Source organism: Thermobia domestica, chromosome 12, assembly GCF_964235325.1.
Source record: "Thermobia domestica chromosome 12, izTheDome1.hap1.1, whole genome shotgun sequence".
NCBI classification, from domain to species: domain Eukaryota; kingdom Metazoa; phylum Arthropoda; class Insecta; order Zygentoma; family Lepismatidae; genus Thermobia; species Thermobia domestica.
The window spans coordinates 127,679,283-127,698,988 of record NC_137465.1 but is presented as its reverse complement, the minus strand read 5'-3'; the positions used below and the strand labels follow the sequence as shown (position 1 = coordinate 127,698,988).

The 19,706-nt window shown below is 33.8% G+C and overlaps 1 protein-coding gene across 5 annotated transcripts in view; it reads left to right on the top strand.

The window, feature by feature from the left end:
- The window catches only part of LOC145666637 (transducin-like enhancer protein 4), a 355,168-nt gene extending 337,787 nt beyond the window's left edge, over positions 1-17,381 (top strand). For 4 of the 5 annotated variants that reach the window (XM_081734089.1, XM_081734086.1, XM_081734085.1 and 1 more), the window contains 8 exons: positions 8-99; positions 742-911; positions 2,280-2,392; positions 2,798-2,871; positions 5,006-5,255; positions 6,249-6,428; positions 9,344-9,787; positions 13,814-17,381. In XM_081734089.1, the coding sequence (XP_081590215.1) occupies positions 8-99; positions 742-911; positions 2,280-2,392; positions 2,798-2,871; positions 5,006-5,255; positions 6,249-6,428; positions 9,344-9,787; positions 13,814-13,921 (1,431 nt within the window). In that variant the 3' untranslated portion in view covers positions 13,922-17,381. The remainder of the gene's footprint in view (positions 1-7; positions 100-741; positions 912-2,279; positions 2,393-2,797; positions 2,872-5,005; positions 5,256-6,248; positions 6,429-9,343; positions 9,788-13,813) is intronic. The other variant, XM_081734087.1, reaches the window with a different exon arrangement.
- Positions 17,382-19,706: the final 2,325 nt, after the last annotated feature.

Genomic DNA, 19,706 nt, shown 5'->3' with positions numbered 1-19,706 from the left:
CTTTCAGGACCCTGTTTCCCCGCCAAATGGTACAACGTCACCCCGCGAAAATGGTTTGGATAAATTGCCACCAAAGAAAGAACATGTGGGTCCACACAGGTGCGTTCCTGGCGCAGGCATTGAAAGATATGGCCAACCATATCCTCATCCCATGTACTTTCCCCTCTTCTAACACTTAAATTTCCTCAATTCTTTCCTTGTATTTTGGTCCTTATTCCTTTCAAAATTTTCCCATTTTTGCCTGCTTGTATTTGAAAGTTTTTGTTTTGGTTCTCTTCATTCAGAGAGTCAATTTCCATTGTAATTACTAAATCTTTTTCTTTTCAAAAATGAAGAAACTGAAACAATAGTAAAGAAAAATGTAATATAGCTATGTATATAAAAGAAGAGGAAGTAACGTAGTGTATCATATTTTACCCGTTTTCTTATATTGATGTATTTCTGTAATTAGAGATGTCACTGGTCCTCTTATATCGAGCTTAGATATACGTGTGCTAACAGTTAACGGGTTAATTAATTTTATCCGGTATACATATAATGTTCTGGGTTTGAATATAGTGTTGAGGAATATATATATATATATTTATATTTTGACAATGAAAGAATGGATCTGTTACACCATTGACCTTGTATCATTTTGTCCATTTCACATGTCCCCTGTACTCCTGTCAGTCCAGTCATGCCTTTGCCCTTTTATCCTGTGACCACCAATATTGCACTAATGGCCTGATTTCCCTGCAGCCCTCGAAGTGGGACGTCGTCTAATGCCAGCACACCTTCCACAAAGAAACTGGATGGGGAGAAGCCCACGACACCGATCTCCAAGTCAGTCACACCCACCAGCGGAGGGAGTGGGAGCAGTGCAGCTGGGGGTAGCGGGTTGAAGCCTGTAGTCAAAGCACCTTCTTTAGGTAAGTGTGTTTAAACTTGCCCTTTTCTTTTAAGTCCTCAACATATCGCGCTTTCAGATTATTGGTTTTTGCTTCTGATACACTCAATATCTGGTGTACATATGCACCGACACTTCTTTCCTAGTTAATGTATTCTGGAGTAGTTCATCAATTCTGCCAGGCGCAACTTGTCGGACAGGCACACAAATTATTCAATTTCAGATATCTCATGTTCTGATTGGCAGAGCTAAACCTGCCTCTGGACCAGTCACGGATTTAAATATTTATTCTTATCAATATTTATGGAATAAATCTTATATATAATGTTTAGTTCTACTTGTCTGAGACAGTATTAACGTTTGTTTTCTGCATATCTTTATATTCATATATGTAGATTTGTGAACGAAAAGGACGAGTAAGATATTTCTTGAATTTAATGAAATAGTACAGGAGTATTGTATGTTGGAGTATTGTATGTTGAAGTATTGTATGTTTGTTGGAGTATTCTAACGATAATGAGGACGAGTGTCAGGATAGCAGCGATACTGAGTCAGAAAACAATATGCAAGGACAAAAGGAGGATTCTGCACCAGAGTAGAATGATAAAGGAACAGATGAAGACTATGGATTAACTGGAACTAATTATCCTCTTGGAATTCCTATTTTACAATTATGACTGACAGATACATTGCGCACGTACACATGTGACAAATTGCATTGCACCAGACTGAGGGTTAAAATGCAATTATGTCCTCTTCAGAAATACCACATCTTTGCTTGTGTTATTGATGTAAATATTCTCAAACTTTTTACATGTAACCATACAGTCATATATCACTTCTATTGTTTAGCTTAGTGGGAATACAGGTGTTACAAAGCGAGAATGGAAAACATTTCTTACCAGAAAATAGTAGAAACACTATTATATAAAATAAAAGAAAGTAACAAACTGTGATTGATTGCTTTCGCTGGATTCCAGTATGGCGTCCAGCTGGATGCTTCACAGCTTTCCCTCTGTTCTGTACAGACGAAGTTTAAACTCTTGTTAATGTTAAACACTTGTACTCAAACATCTTTTCTTTGAACGACCTACTATTGCGAATACGTTGCAGTAGAAATTCCTTTTTGACTGCATATGTACTATAGAAGTTGTTTTGTAGAATTGTGTTCACCATTGCCAAAACATTTGTAAAGTTACTGTTGTGATTATGAATATATAACATTACCTTCATTTCCACTTATAATTATTGAAAATCAAAACCTTATAAAATATCATGTATTGATATGAAATCTAAAGCCTAAACAATATAGGAATAGTTTTTTTTTTTTTTCTCTTTAAAAGAGCCGTGTATTTACGTTATTGTAATATGTCTTTCTTCTTTTTCACAGCCCAGTATCCACATTACTTATCGGGTTCTCATGAGCTTCAAGCTGCAGGGGCATATAGTGCACTTCATAATAACTTATCACCAGCGCTCAACAGTTATCCAAGGCCACCGTTGGTAAGTCCATATTTCAATTTACATAATAATCCAAGTAAGGGGATGGGATGGTTCCATGGATTCAGGACAGTATTTGCGGAATAGGAGGAATGTGAATGTATCTACACTAAACAGATACACTAAACAGTGAAATTCAGTCAACTATATACATTATAAATTCCTTACATTATTCTCGTATGACTTCTGACACTTCTGTGCCTCTGAAGATGGTAACTGTAACTTGAGATTTGAGAATGTAATGTAATTTCAATGCTGCTAGGAGAATAATTTCAGATATATATATAAAAACTGTAATTACTATTATTTTCTAATATTTTTCTTAAACGCGAGTTTATTGTATAATTCAATATAAGAAATTGTAATTAGGAATACTTCTCATTTTATACTTTTCATTTTTAATTACAGGTAGGTTACGATCCTCATTCACAAATGCGAGCTCCTCTTGGAGCAGGCCTCGGCGGTATACCTGGTGGAAAGCCGTAAGTATTTTATACTGTGATTTGTTCAATCAAGATTATTTACGTGTTAAAAACATTTATTCACTTATTTGTCAAACGATGTGTGCGGAAGATACGAACAATAAGTTATTAATAGCATGAAGCACACATTGATATTGGTATTTATTTCAATCCCTGTTTATATAAGAAAGACATAATTTGATCCTCTTGCATTTTATATCTTAGAATATGTTACAATACGTAACTTCACATATTCATAAGTGTAAATTGCTATTCCCGTTGTTAAATTCTAGTGTTGATAGACAAGAATACGAATATAGTTCCTCCAAGTCATGTGAGTTGGTGGTGGACAGCATCATGTATGTGGGTTTTCTCGGGATTCTCCCGTTTTCTTCCACATTCCATTCCATCAGTCCTTTCGTAATAAGTTATTTCCATTAATCGACCATCTCCCTTAGCCTAAAGGGCATAATCGTGGGACGATAAACTAGAAATTTCATTTTATTTCATGAATGCAGTTCTGTGTCCGCTATAAAAGAAAACTGAAATGCCTAACACAGCTTCAATGACTCGTTCACAACTTTGTCACTCGTCATAGATAATGATAACTGTTCAACTGACCAATATCATAGTGTTTCGAAAAAAGGACTAGCAGGTTCATTGTTATAATTACACCATTCTGTGGAATTGCTGGCAACTCCATGATACCCGATTCTACTAAATTTAACAGGTTTCAAGAAAAATACCAGAAAATTAAACAGACCTTTGGACTGTTTGCCACCTATAAAATGTCGAACCTAGATTATTATAGCTTTCATATTATTAAAATTATTGATTAAATACAACAAATAAGATTGAGTATTTCAAATAATATATTATTCCTAATTAAAGGCACGAGTTTTTCGCAATACGCGATAAAGCGAAATGCGTCAGAATTAAGTAATTTTCAGTTTCTCGACGTTTTATGATATTCTTGATATTCTATGTATATTTTCATTAGTTTCCGTTGCGCGATAAAATTGGCAGTTTTGCGCGATATTTGTAACAACACACGAAATAACGCGAAAATTTAAAAATAGGTTTCTTTAATTTAAAAACGCCAGTGTGGTTTATTTCCAAGTATAGACTGGTGATAAGTGACAAACGTACAACAATGGACGAAGAAAATGTAGATACGTGTAACATGCTTAAATGTAACTTGTGCCTGTGTGTTTTCAGAAGACAGCAAAAGTTTCCTACTCATACTAAGTTTAGTTTCTGATTTTCCTTCAGTTTGATTTAAAAAAATATAATTTTCTGTAAGTGAAATTTAGGATGTCAAGCGAAATATTCAGTGTATTTTGTTTTTAGGTAGTTAATGGTTTATTTCTGTAGGATTTATGAATAAAAGGAACAGTTGTGAAAATGTCAGGGAATATATTCTTAACATGAGCTACAAAATGCGAAACTTTATTTGGAAAATGCGACAAAACGCGAAATATGAAAAACGAAACACGAAATTTTTAAATTCTTAGTTCGAAAAACTCGTGCCCCTATTCTTAATGCATGTGCTGGTTGCAGAAATAATAAAAAAAATCTATTTTTCTAAGAATTCAATCAGAAATAATATATCACAACTTAAGTATTAAAAGCTCAACATAATCATTCGTTTCCCTTAGCTTAAATGGCATAATCATGGGACGTTAAACTGAAAAACTCAGCGTTTACATCAAATGCATAAGACAAATACAGAATATAGTATGCAAGAGTATCGGAATTCTTTTACTGCTAAACTGTTTTTGCTTCTGAAGGCATACATTCATGAGATTTAAGATTTGCATAGTTTGCTAAGCAAAATAGAAATGGAAACAAAAGCTCGTACAAAACTTAGAGGCAGAAAGAAGTTAGATACATGTAAATAACTAATTACCAAGGAATGTTTCCATTCCAAGAATGATTGTTTACAAAATTCTCGTTTTGTTTGTGAATTACTGATTCACACACACACTCTCTCTCTAGTAGATAAAATTCTAAAACAGTAAAAAGTCGCATAATTTGTAAGGCCGATTTGAAGAAAGATAGTTAATCTATTTTGAAAAATCATAATATATTTATTGTATATGTAAATAGAAGTATAAGAACAAGAAGGGGAGTGATAGTACAAATGATTTTTCAGGGCTTACTCTTTCCATGTGAGTGCTGATGGCCAAATGCAGCCGGTGCCTTTCCCACCTGATGCTCTGATTGGCCCAGGGATTCCAAGGCATGCTCGGCAAATCAACACTTTGAGCCATGGGGAAGTTGTGTGTGCCGTGACCATTAGTAATCCAACCAAGTATGTGTACACGGGAGGTAAAGGATGTGTTAAGGTCTGGGACATTAGCCAGCCAGTTAGCAAGAGTCCCGTCTCACAGTTAGACTGCCTGGTAAGGATACTTGATAATTTTTTTAATAAATAATAAAACTATACTTAATTTCTTAGTTTGAAAAAATTAAACTATCGTAATAGGAAAATATTTTCTTGAGTATTAAAACTGATAGATTGATTTCAAAAGAAGCATGAAGATCATTTAGAGAAAATGCTTTGTAAGATATAACTTTCACATTGAAATTTCAAAGATGTTAAATATTATACGTATCCAGCGTGATTTATTGATTTTTGTGAATTTCAGTGTTAATCTAAAGGCATTTGCATGCCTTTAAATGATGAGTAGAGGCATTTGCATTAAGAAACAGTGATTTTCAGCTAAGATTAAGAGAATTATTTAAATTTATTTATATGCACTAAGCATCAGTAGGAACAGAAACTTGATGAAATACTATGATAGAAAATGTTGTCTGCTGGATTGGCACGAACTGGAACCAGAATGCGGGGTTTCAGTGCCTGCCAGTCAGGAGTATGGACAAAGCAGTCTGAAAGTAATTATATATTTCATGTATGTAAAGTTAGTAAGAAAGGAGTTTGATTAATTTAAAACTAGATTGAGACAATTAATTAGATTCTTGCAGAAAAAAGTGTGAAACTGTTCACAAGCAATTTTTGAATATTCAGAAATAATTTCTTCTATTTCAAATTCTACTCCTAGCATGCGTGAATAAGATAGCAAATATAGAAAATGGACAAAAGAATGCATTTTTTTGAACATCAAATCTGCTATAGATGTAGATTTCAGTAGGTGATTAGATTATTTTGGGTTGATTGGCTTTTATTTTTCTTGAGAGACTCCAACATACAAAGCATAATAAATTAGTAATAATAAAGAAATTCAAGCCTATATAAAATGCAAATAAATAGTAATAACAATTAGAAAATTAAAACATTTATAATAAGCTCTTTAACTTGAATTTTTATGATCTTTACATTAAAATAAAATAAAATACGTGAACAGTAAATAAAACTCACGTGTTCTGTTCTGCAGCAACGGGACAACTATATCCGCTCAGTGAAATTATTACCTGATGGTCGAACACTTATCGTCGGTGGAGAAGCTAGCAATCTCTCGATATGGGATCTCGCTTCACCTACTCCAAGAATAAAAGCGGAACTTACCTCCAGTGCACCTGCTTGCTACGCTTTGGCCATTAGTCCAGACTCCAAGGTATGTCAGTAATATAACATTATTTCTATAATTTTATGTAAACATTAAATATTCGAAAATTATAACCATAATCAATTTGGTGCACCTCCTATAAAACACTTTGTGATTGTGTACAACTAATACAGACTGCAATGGCAATAAGGATAAATAGAAGGTGAAGAAATAAAAGATCACCGCTTCTCTGATTCAAATATTTGTAAAATAGTTTGAGGACGGTATTTTTAAAACTCAACGACTGTAAAATTTCCAAGTTGTGGTTAAATTTAATACATATAAGCTGTTCACTCTTTTCATTCATTCATCGGTGAAACGTAGGCGGCTGGCGAACTATGAAGAGATCTCTTAACCAATGTATACCATCTTCAGGTTTAGGAAAATACTGCGAAAGTTTTCTTCAAATGATGGAAGTGTCAATGCTTTCCGACAACATGGTCTAGTCCAAGAGGTAAAAGTAAATAAAATATTTATTATGTTCAAGAAGACGGTCTGTGACATTCCTCGTCAGTGCACATTTCTCAGAAAGTTTATTTTTATTTATTTATTTATTTTTATCAATTTTATCGTAGGCTGAAGTCACATTAACGAAGCGTTTCTAAAGAAATAGGTTCAAGTAATTCAGATAACGAAGAAATATTGGTGAAGTGTGCCACATGTTACAACTAAATTGAAGATGAACTAGGTTGTACCTTGAGGGAATAATCTTAGTTCTGCATACAAAAGTGAGAACTGACTACACATACCTTTACGAAAAGCATTGGAAGAGGCTTAAATTGGATAAACTACTATTTTTATTGCCTCATCAAGAACAATGTCAAGTATCTTCTGAGTTCGCTTTACTACCAGCGCTTGTCTTTTGTGAATAACACAAAGCTCCAGTAGTGCGTATATCCACGCTTTGTTCCCACGATCATCCTTTTTCTTCAACATGAACAGCTGTAGTGAAAATTTCTTCACCTGTTGAACAGATCTTTAGATTTAAAGAACGTCAGTAGCATCCATTACATAAACCAGAAGTACAATATGGGCTTCATCAGAGCTTTCGTCCACTGTAGTCTAAAGAAAGCCTTTGATTTTTTTTTCTGCTTCTACGTCAGAGTCCAGGCCCTGAATACTTTCTGAAACAGTTAAAGTTAACAGATACATTTCTACTATTGTAGACATAATATCGTGTACATAGGGTTTGATGAGATTTTCGTGAATAAGCTTCGCTTCTTCATATTTACGTTTAAAAAGGGATGTGGTTTATTTTTAAGGGTACTGTGATGAGTTTTGCTAAAAAATTAATACTCACTGTTTTGCAACACAAAACAAATTATACAGGGGAGGAATAACCAACTCGTCCAAATGCATAATTCCTGAACGATTAATAATTAGAATTACACTTTCTGAATTATTTTTAGCACTGGTTTGTTTTATATCTGCCTTTATTGTCATGTTCACTGATGTTTACGTTCCCTTTACATTTTCTTTTCACTCCATTTTTTTGAAGCATTTACTCATTCCTTTACACACACTCTTTTTTACTTCCCGTAACTCAAATATAGTAAACGTATTTGCCACGATACTAGAGCAATGTAACACAACAAGCATAAATGTTTCTCCTGAGGTATTACGTTTTAATGCAGTGGTTAAAAAAATAAAATTAAAAAATAAAATAAAATAAAATAAAATAAAAAGGAAAAGTTGGCAACAACAGAACTAGCACCCTCACCGACTTTCCTTCGGCCAGCCATAAATAAGCTCACATACTGAGTTTGGTGACATCCTCCACCACCCACGGTGTGTTGGCATCGGATAGCAACTGTATATAAGGATAGCGAACGCACTATACCTGCATTTTTAGAATCAAAAGGTTTTAACTAATAGCTGTTTCAATTTAACAATGACCGCGTCTTATCAACAATGGGGAATCGCTTGCTAAGTGTACCAAAAGTTGCTAAAGCAATGAAGAAGTAGGAAAAATGAAATATGGTACAATTTTGACAGAGAAATATTTCAGGTGCTGTAATTTTATAGCTGCCAAAACGAATTATATAAACACTTATTTGCATTTCCTCTTAAATATTGATACCAGTTGCCCAGCATTACAAGAAATTTTATACAGAATTTCACGAAACAGTTTGAGAGCTATTGATCTACAGTACCTCTTTCTTTTGGTACTCTTTCTCCCTCTTTCGTAAAAAGTAAAATGCGAAGCGACTTTTATTTAAGAACTAATGAGTCGTCTTTTTTTTCTTCTTTTAAGCGCATTTAACTGTTTTTTCTCCTTTCTTCTTTTTGATATGTAAAAGTTTCGTTGAAATGACCGACACATAAAATAGAGAGACATCATCAATAAGGAAATTTGATTTCGGTCAGTTATTATAGTTGAGGGAGCCGTAAATATTTGACTTTTGTAGAAAATAAGAAATATTTTAGTCATAGACTTATTAATTACTAAAGAACGAAAAGGTTTTAATATTATTTGTTTCTAAACATAGTGATGTTGTCTTATTTTCAAACTTTTATTAGTAAGATAATGTTATTACGGTTGTGTAAGGTGCTACTTCTCACAAATATTTTAACCCAAAAATACAGTGATATAGGTATACAAGGTATAATTTCAACAGGATGTTTGCTTTTACTGAGTCTGTGTACAGATTACAATAGATGAGATTACAAATTACGTCACAGATTCGGAGGAATCATTTTTTGAACCTAAGTTGTGCTGCGCATTATATACCAGGTATAAATTTGCACTTTTCTCTGCTAAAATTAGGGTACGCGAGCATTAAGATAATATTATGTTTAAGTAAATAAGAGTGTTTTAAAAGGTATGAAGATTTCTTTCTATAAATACACACCTGAACACATGAGTATTATAACTAATATTATATAATTATAATTCCTGTATTTATTTGTATCTTTACTTTTAGGTGTGCTTCAGCTGTTGCAGTGACGGTAACATTGCAGTTTGGGATCTCCACAACCAGACTTTGGTTCGACAGTTTCAAGGCCATACAGATGGTGCTAGTTGCATAGATATATCTGCAGATGGCACTAAATTATGGACAGGCGGACTAGACAATACAGTGAGGTCGTGGGACTTGCGAGAAGGTCGACAATTGCAACAGCATGACTTTACATCTCAAATCTTCTCCCTCGGTTACTGCCCCACTGGCGAATGGTTAGCAGTTGGCATGGAAAATTCGAATGTGGAAGTGTTACACTGCGCTAAACCAGACAAATATCAGCTGCATCTCCATGAGAGTTGTGTGTTATCTCTGAAATTTGCGGCGTGTGGGAAGTGGTTTGTTAGCACGGGAAAGGACAATTTATTAAATGCATGGAGAACGCCGTATGGAGCCTCCATCTTTCAGGTATAAAATGAATGTTCAGTGAAGATATAACTTTAGTGTTTCTCTCTGAAATAAGTGCTTTTCAGTTTGCATATATAACTTCTTCTGACTGTGTAATTAAGCAAATCTACGTACAGCGAACAAAATTAAATACTCCTCCGTAGAATTTAGTTAATACTGGGTAAAAAATACTGCTTCTGTCCTGAATAATCGTCTGGATTCTGTTTGGAAGTGATTCCACAAATTGTTGCCGGTATACCATATTGACATGAATTCACTTGATACTTAGTAAATTCCTAGTTCTGAAAAGTACGAAGATATCTATTTTGCGTCTCACCCGGTCACTTTGAGCCCTTCAACACAATGGCTCATATCTTGGAAGATGAGAGTTGAATGTCCATTCCATGTTCATCATGAAGATATTGGAGAAACGACAATATCTGGTAACCGAGAATGTCGAAATAAGTTACAAACGTGCTGGTTCATGTTTACATCCATATGTATGAGTGGGCTTAACTTATGGTAAAAGAACAGCAACACACTGTTACAGAACCACTCCAATTTGACAGTCTCCATCTACTGTGGATGAAATACTTCATTCGACTTTCGGTGTACTCGATACCTTGCGAAATTGGACTAAAAACAAAGATGCCACTCGTTGGACAACACTACAAATTTCCATTTCGCTACAGTCCAGTGTCTACGTCCATTAGACCATTGATACTTGACTCCTGATGTCTATTGCATGAAATTCACAATGTTCTTTCAGAAATTGAGATGGACTGCATTCACAGACTGCAACAATTCTTGTCCGGTTTGGGAACAATTCTCCCTGATGAGGCGTAAAACTCGTCGGCGGTGTTTCTGACTCAGAGCCTTTCTGCGAATCATAGTTATGCCGTCGTTTTGCGTTCACACGCATGTTAGACCATTGCTTGTAGACACATTTTGATACACCAGTAAATGTAGCGGGTGAACGCCTAAACACAGTAACCCCTTTGATGAATTTGTCATATCTTTGCTTTGACCCATGTTGTGCTAATTTCATATATTCGAAAGGTACATTCGTTGTAGTCATGCGTCAACTGCAATGGTCATGCGTCAGTGATGATGAGACACTGAGTCATAAGTTACCAGTGAAACGCCGTCAATAAAGATGAGAATAGACCTATACTAGTAGTTCTGGGAGGAAGGGGGTTTTTCTGTCCGATGTTTTTCTACGGTATAAAATAGCGCGTATAGACAGCATATTCGAATATGAAACTCATGGTTTATGATAACTGATCTACATTTTTTGGGATTTTAATTTCTTGGATTTAGGCATCTATGGCCATGTTAGCCTGTCACGTTTTTGAGAGATGACGTCCCTCGGCGAGCACACTATCCGGGGAAAGGGAAAGAGGAAAGCGGCCTGGGACCTATATGTTAGGTACCAGCCCGGCATTTGTCTGGTGTAAATGAGGAAAACCTCATTCAAGATGACTGGCCTGAAAAAGCTGTTTACACTTTTTCGCTCGAATGTCCCTACCGGGAATCTAAACCGTAAATTTTGTAATTATATCATGTTATCGCCAATGTTATTTGATTATATATATATATATATATATATATATATATATATATATAGAATAACATTGCCATTAACATATATAAACACATAATTATCTTCCAACAAGATTTTTAAAATGAAGATCAGTTATAATAAATCATCTATAGGATGAGTTTCATGTATATCTATATATACTGTGGACCGTTTATTTTGAAATGCCCTTATATCGTTTTTCGACTAATAGACAAAAAACACTGAAATTTTGCACCAAGCAAATATCAGCCGAAGATATCGTTTAACATACTCTGTAATATCAGCAGATTAACAGTGTTAGCAACCTAACACGAAGTTCTGTTTTTTAAATTGCATTACGTCAGGTTATTACAAATTTCTAATGTACTTATTGGTCAATTTTGCAAACTAACGATACTATAGTATCAGAAACGCAAGTTTTGGTGGTCTTTACACCAGTAATAACACGAGTGAGACGGACGAAGCAATGCACATCCAAAGTACCTTAATATGATATGAAGTATTTCAAGTAAGTAGGAACAAGGCTACAAAGAATTGAAAATTTGACCTTTTTTTCGAAGGGTTTTATTTCGAAAGGGTGCTTAGATAAGTATCATATCTAATCACCTAGATGATTTTTAGTGGATGTATAAATTTATAATGCCGTTTACAGCAATTTAATATCTCAAACCATTCCTTATATATATATATATATATATATATATATATATATATATATTGCTTGCTTGTTATACTGCATAAAATCGTGCATTTGTGAGAAATTTTAAAAATAATTGTTACTTTACAGCAACAATGTTTGGTTGTTGTAATTACAGGTTATCTCAATTTTAAGGGAAATTTGGTTGTATTTCGATGTTTGTAATACTCTAGGTCGTTAGTTTGAAATACTGAACAACAGATGTAGTATTATACGTTTTCGTTTAACATAGCCTATATATTTAAAATATGTAATAACCTGACATAGAATCATTTGAAAAAATACAAGTTTCTGTTAGAATTGTAACCCTGTTAGTCCGATGGTATTGAAGAGTACGTCAAACAATGTTACCCTGACGATATTTGCATGGTGCAAGATTTAAGCGTGTTTTATTTATTAAAGTTAAAAGTTACAAGTGCGATTTCAAGATAGGTCCACGCTGTTAATAGGAAAATTGATATTACAAATATGGCGGAAGAACAATGTCTTTTTCCTTTTCTTTTCTTTCTTCGTTTAAATCTGCTTCATCAGTGTACTAATTAGCAGGGGCAGTCGTTCTTGTCAGAAGGTTAATGATACATGTTTGTACCACTGACATTACTACAACCAGTAATTTTTAGTAATCTTGAAATTTAGGATGAGAGGTGCTTGTCAGATTACTATTATCTTGACATTCATAAGATATTCACAATCTTTTAGTTTCTTCCTTTTTCTTGAAATGATACATCTGATGATTTTTGGCATGATGATGGGACTTACCAATGAATGTTTTGTTCCGTATAATACTCGCATTCATTTCAAATACCGAATCCTCTTGAAAAGTGTTACTGTCATGATTAGGTAATATTGTATCAAAAACTTTCGACTATTTATTGATAGAGACATAGATTTTCTTTCAAGAAATCAATGTTTATTACCCCTCCCCTTCCAAAACAAGTAAAGCACAGAGCCCACTATCCTGCTTATATCCCCATATATAAAAAAACATCATCTAGAAGTACATTTGAGCCTTTTCGCCTTTGTACTTGAAAGCTGCTCCCGGCAGCGTAGCTCAGCACAGTGCCATGAAGACATGAAACCATAGCCGAACGCTTTTGTTGTATTTTTTACTAGGATATAATTGCAGTGCTCAATGTGCGTCATTTCTGGTTATAAAAATAAGTATTATAACTGTTGGAACTCGCCTTATTTCGAGAATGAATTTGTTTAAAGTTACGGTGCGAATGGGAAATTGCCCCCCCCCCCTATAAATAATTATTTGTAGCAAAAAGCGTTTATCGCAGTTGAGAAAATTCCTGGTCTTAACCTACTTGAGTTAGCGTATTGCAAACCCGGGTGCAGTTTCTGGTGGGAGTTTGTGTGGATCAGATATCACGTTAATCTGTAGGTCCACGTTTCATATAATCTTGGTGCTGATGGTCGCTGAACTCCAAAACAACTTATCCTGAGCCAGCTTATCTATAGGAACCGTGCCTTAAAACATCACAGTTAATTGCACAAGTAAATTTAAATTTTATTTAATTAACAATTTGTTACGTATTAATAGTAATCCATTAAAAATTACTGTATGCTGTTTTAATCGTTTTAATCTTTCAACGGAATTTTATTTTGCAATTTACTATGGTAAGATAGTAGGTGCTCAAAATAACAGCAGTATATGGTATCGTATATTATTATTATTATAATTATAAATTAGTCAAAGTAAATTAAAATATTAATAAATAATTGTTTTACAGTAGTAAATATACATTTTTCTTTTCCTTTTCAGTCCAAAGAATCCTCATCAGTTTTAAGTTGCGACATCTCAGCCGACGACAAATATATTGTCACAGGTTCGGGTGACAAGAAGGCGACAGTGTATGAAGTTATTTACTGACCCCCAAGCCTGCACTTAGGTCTTCGGGAGCACAGGGCAAACAAGTTGTAAATAGAAACGAGACTCATTGGACCACTGTCTGTGATTTTCACACCTGTGCTTGGACACGATCTTTAGTGTATTTGCAGTGCAATTACGATACTGATTATGATGCAGGTGAAGTTTTAACATTAGACTGCCAATTTTAAGTGGGCAGAAGAAGCAAATTAGTGGAAATACTTTAAAGTTCAGAAGATGAGAGCGAGAGCGTATGTATGTGCGTGTAAGCGTGAGTGTGTGTGTGTGTGTGTGTGTGTGTGTATGTGTATAATTGCCATTTCATGTTTCCGTTATTTGAATTGAAGATAAAGGCAATTTTTAAGAAGTTTGTCAAGACGATGAAGAAGTGTTTTGTTCTGGTGTTCATATGCATAAGATAATTTAAAAATAAAAAGAGGAAAAGAAATAATGCTTTGTGAAATTTAAAGCGCATGAGATCTTTTCTTGGTAGAATTTCTGGCTTAAGTCGTGGGCTTAGCCATGTTTCAGCTAAAAAAAAAAGAAGAAAAAAAAAGAAAAAAAGAAAGAAAGAACTCATGATATTGGGACATTATGATGAACATTACAGTTTTGCTCCCCTAAAAAAAGCCATCTGCACAGAGTTTTTAATGTTGTAAAGAAGTTAATGTACTTCAGTTGGGTTTCTGCTATTGGTATATGTGTGTGTTTAATAGTTTTGTGTTGTTCGAAATGATTTCATGAAACAGATTAGGGTTAGTCTTCTTTTGAAAAATATTATTATCATCATTATTATTATTTTTCACATTCTTTTCTTGGAATCGTTCAGTGTCCCTCAAGACAAATATGCGCATGTGTAAATAAAATAAATTAATTATAAATCACAATTCAGTTTACGTGCCGCATAATATGACAGTTTAAAAAGAAGAAAACGTAAACTTCAGGATTGCTTTGTTAATAAACAAAAAGTGTTATTTGTTTTAACTTTGTATTTAATTTAAAAAAAAAAGAATAAATGAATTTTGTTTCATTAAACTAATGTTAGACCAAAAGGAAAGATTTGTATGATCCGGCTTTGATTTTCTTTTAAAGTATACAATTAAAATAAAATATTGTTTGTGGTCTTCATTCGAATTCAGGGAATGTAAATGGCACCAAGGACAACCAGAAGTACCTCAAGTTGCACAATAAATTAAAATATAAGAACAGGTTCACAAATCGAAACTACTTCAACTTCACAGGGAATGCCATTTGTTCCTACAGGTTTAAAATATCAGACTCTCAAACCGTATTAATACATACAAACATTTACACAATATATATAGACACACACACACACACACATACAGAAGAAATATATATCTTTTAATTTTTTTTTTACTGGAAGCCCAGTCTGTTCTTAAAGGGTAAAAATCACTGGAAGCTACTGAAGTGGAAGAAAGATAAAAACAGTAAACTAGAAGAAAGAGTTGTTGCTGTAGCTTTTTGATTAGTGTTGAATACTGTGAACGAAATAGGGGATATGTATGTATGTATGTATGTTTGTTTGCACAGTCAGTCATATACACATGTGCATCTCTTATCAGATGGGATAGATATGTGTCATTATTACAGACTTTCCAGTGAACCAGCTCTGTTGTTGTCCAGGCAGGTAATAGACAGGGTCCATATCCTTTTATCCTGTGCTTTCAGGTGCTTGTGATATGTAAAGAAATAATTAATTAATAAAGAGAAAATTTACATAAGAAGAAAGAGAGAATCTTGTATTACTGTGAAGAATTTTTTAGTTTTGTATTGTACTGGTATCTCTTTGGCAACAGTGGCAGATGTATTGTTTGGAATTCGAAGCGTGTGTGATTGAGATATTGTCTCTGTGTGTGTGTGTGATGATATTTGTAGCATATGACGCGAATGGATGTGTAATGTTAAACAAAAAGAAAAACGAACTTGCAAGGGCAGCATATTTGTTTCCGTTTTCTCTTATTAAAAATATGTACATACACTTATATATACATACATATATTATTATATATATATTATAAATATTATACAAGCTATATATACTCGCTGTTTTTTCTGAAAAATCAGTTTATTTTTACCTATACAGAAAACTACTTCTAAAGTATAATTCTCGGTATCAGAACTTCTTTTTCATCCCTATAGTTCCTCATAAAGATGGCTTCCTATTATTTCCAACAAAGATTTAATACGAATTCCATACATTTGGCATTAGTTTTATATTTTTGTAATACATTGATTATCACCATTCCTGAGAAAATTTAGGGCAAAATACTGTGGCCATTTGTTATCTGGTCAAGATAGAAAATTTGTTGGTAATTAGAGAAACAAACAAAAAAAAAAAAAAAAAAAAAGAAAAAGAAAAATGTTAGATGGTTCAAGTACGCAGCATTTCATGGAGTATTCAAGACCGAATTCTAAATTCTAACGGCTCATTATGTTAAAAGACACGTTAATACCATGGTCCTCTTGTAATAATAATAATAATTATATATATATATATATATATATATATATAATATTATAACAATCTTCTTCTGTATCAATGGGAATATGTGCACTTGTTTGTAATAAATTTAGAAACCAGTGCTGGAAATACTCCTGCAATGTTGCTGATTGACCGTATAAAGTATTAACATACACACAGAAATACAAATACACATGCATATACACACATACATATACAGTCACTCCCCCTCAATACATTCGCCTATATCAAAGTTTGTGATTTTTGCTCTTTGTGAGAATATCAAACCATCTTCTACCTCACAATGTGATGGGTTTAATTAATGCTGTTTAATTAATAAGTCAATGTGTACAGTTGACGCATATTGTAACATTAGAATAAAGGAAAGTGTTTACTAATTAGATAAGTAAACACCTTTTCTTTATTTTAATGCTGTTCGGTTAATTGCATTATTGTACAAGGAGTATAACTTTAAATAGAGTTTTTACCTTTTTCGGCATTTATAAATAAGTCTTTAACTATAGATCAGAAACTCCAACTTAGTTTGGTTGAAAAATGTTTTAACTTATGCTTTTGTGTGAAGAAACTAAATTGCTTTTGATCCCAACATTGGTACTTCGTGTAGCTGAAAAGAAAAATATCCATTAACTGATTTGTGTGTGAATTCTTTTTCCCATTATAAGAAAAGTTTATGTTTGATAAAAAAAAAGAGAAAAAAGTAAGGAATTATTACACAATAATAAAAAGGGAAATAATGAAACAAGGTTGAAAACAGAAGCACTGAATAACAGAGTTCCTATACTGTGTTCTTACAAGGAGCTGTCTTCTGGTAACAAGATTTCGTGGGTGTTTTCAGTACTGAACTGACTGAGTGGTTTGTTTTATTTACTCTTTGATATTTGCACAGATCTGAATTGAGACGGGATAAGTTGAAAGCTGGAGCATTTATCAGGGAACTTTTAATAAAATAAATAAATACAAATTGTATCACAGGACAACACAGAGATGTAAAATAAATACTAAGTTGAATTTGGTTTTGCCTTGGCACACAACTGATTGAACTCACTCTCTCCCTTCTGCCCAAGGGTCAAGGAAAACGGTAATTGTCTGGTATGCTCAGACTATTGAACGTTTTTGTAATCTCTGTGTAGGCAGCATATTTTTTGTTGCATGTATAAGGCATTCTTTGTGAATAAAAAGAAGTCATTAGAGTTCAAATAAATAAGAGTATTGATTTATTTCCCCTCTTTACTTATCACCATTGAGTGCCAATTGATTATGCACTATCCAAGCAGAAAGTGTGCACAAACTGAAGTTTTATTCATTTCAATGCCTTCAGTTCTCTGTTATCATAGGTCAATGGAGAATACTACTATCCAATGTAAATACGAGTATGCTGACTAGTCGCCTACTCAGTTCTGATACTGCAGAGCTGATTAAATATATAACCGGAAATACGTTGTCCAATTAGAAAAAAAAATAATTGCATGAAGCATGTATTTAAGATTATTACCAAAATGATACTGAACCTGCATTATCCTCTGCCATTCAATACTCTATGTTCTAGACACAACATGGAGATAAGATGTTATAGTTTTCTGCACTTTACACTTATCACTACTTACTACGTTTACAGTATGTTCCTTTAATTTATAGGTTAATTGCAGTCCAGTAGTGTCTTTTTCTTTTTCTTTTTTCTTTTTCTTTTTTTTTTTTTTTTTTTTTAAGACAATATGCGTACCCGAGGACAGAAGATACTAAATTTGTCTTCTGCTTGGTCAGATATTATAGAGGGACAGTAGAATAACGTGTCTGCAGGCAACTGTCAATCACTTTAGTGTCTAAAACAGGTTGAGTGGGAGTGAAGTGCGAGCAAAGGACATGAGGGTGTTGTTAAACAGATAATGCTTCGTCTGGATTGCTGAGTAGACAGTTGAGGAGGCAAAATGTTGTCACAATGCTTCCTTGATGACACATGTATGAAGTACCGGTACTAAAAATGAATTTTTACTGTATTTTTCAACTTGTTTCTAGAGAAAGTGTCCGTAATACAGAGGTAAATAATACCTATAAAAGACAGAAAATACTGTCCGTGTCCGTACTATAGAGTGTCCGTTTTATAGAGGTTTGCCAATATGATTTTTCCTATTACAGTGTTTGGGGATTACAAAATATGTCCGTTACGGGAGGTGTCTGCTTTATAGGGGTGTCCGTTAGTAGAGGTTTCACTGTATATATATATATATATATATATATATATATATATATATATATATATATATATATATATATATATACCGTTAAGTAAAGATTTTTCGTAATTAAAGGTTTATAATAAAAACTTTTCCTAGCATATAGTTCTGAATGTGACAAATCACCACAGCGAAAAGCAGAAAAAAAAAAAAAAAAGACATAGCATGTTTTGCCATCCTCGTATTGATCTGATTCATGAAGTTGAAATTCACTTCTCTGCACCGTTGTACATATCATGTTTTGCCATCTTCGTATACATTTATTACAAGCAGAAAAGTAAGTACATGCACCTACAGCAGCACTTGACAAGGGCACTGATTCCACGAGAAAGAAAAAAGATCCTTTCCAGCACGTGCGTACACACTCATGCACCGCTGACTGGGCTACATCATTCTAGAAGCTTAGAGCACTTCTGGTGCGTGGGATACTTGGTTCGATCTCCTATCAAGTTAGCTTGTGCCGGACATATTCTGGATTTTATCGGGATACTCCCGTTTCTTCCTACATTATCATTCCGCCAGTTCTTTTGGTCATCATTCATTTGCCTTAATCACCATCTCTCTTAGTCCTGAAGGGCATAATCATGGGTCGTTAGACTGAAAGATTTCGTTACATTTCATTTGTTTGAACTTTTCAACTTCTCAACCAATTCGTAAACTCCTGTTCGACTCATAGTTATATCAAAGTATTGAACTGTCATGCGGCGATTAATGTTAATCTATCGCACGACTTCACTCAACAGAAATCTAACGATATTTCGCACCTTCAACTTAGGAGTAATCCTGTATAGGTGCCATCATCTTATGTGACCACTTCCAAGGGTCCTGCAAGCGACGCATGCGTGCCAACACCAGCTAAGAATACTTGTAGGGTAACCACAAAGTAAACATTTAATAACCTGGTGGTATTGTACTTTTTGTACAACTTTTAGGTCATTTATTGAGTTAATCTTGTATATTAGCGTGGCTAGTTGACTTGAGCCAAACTATTCAGACAGCGAATTTTTTTCTGAAGTATTTTGGAATTACTGTGAAACAGTTGAATGTAAAT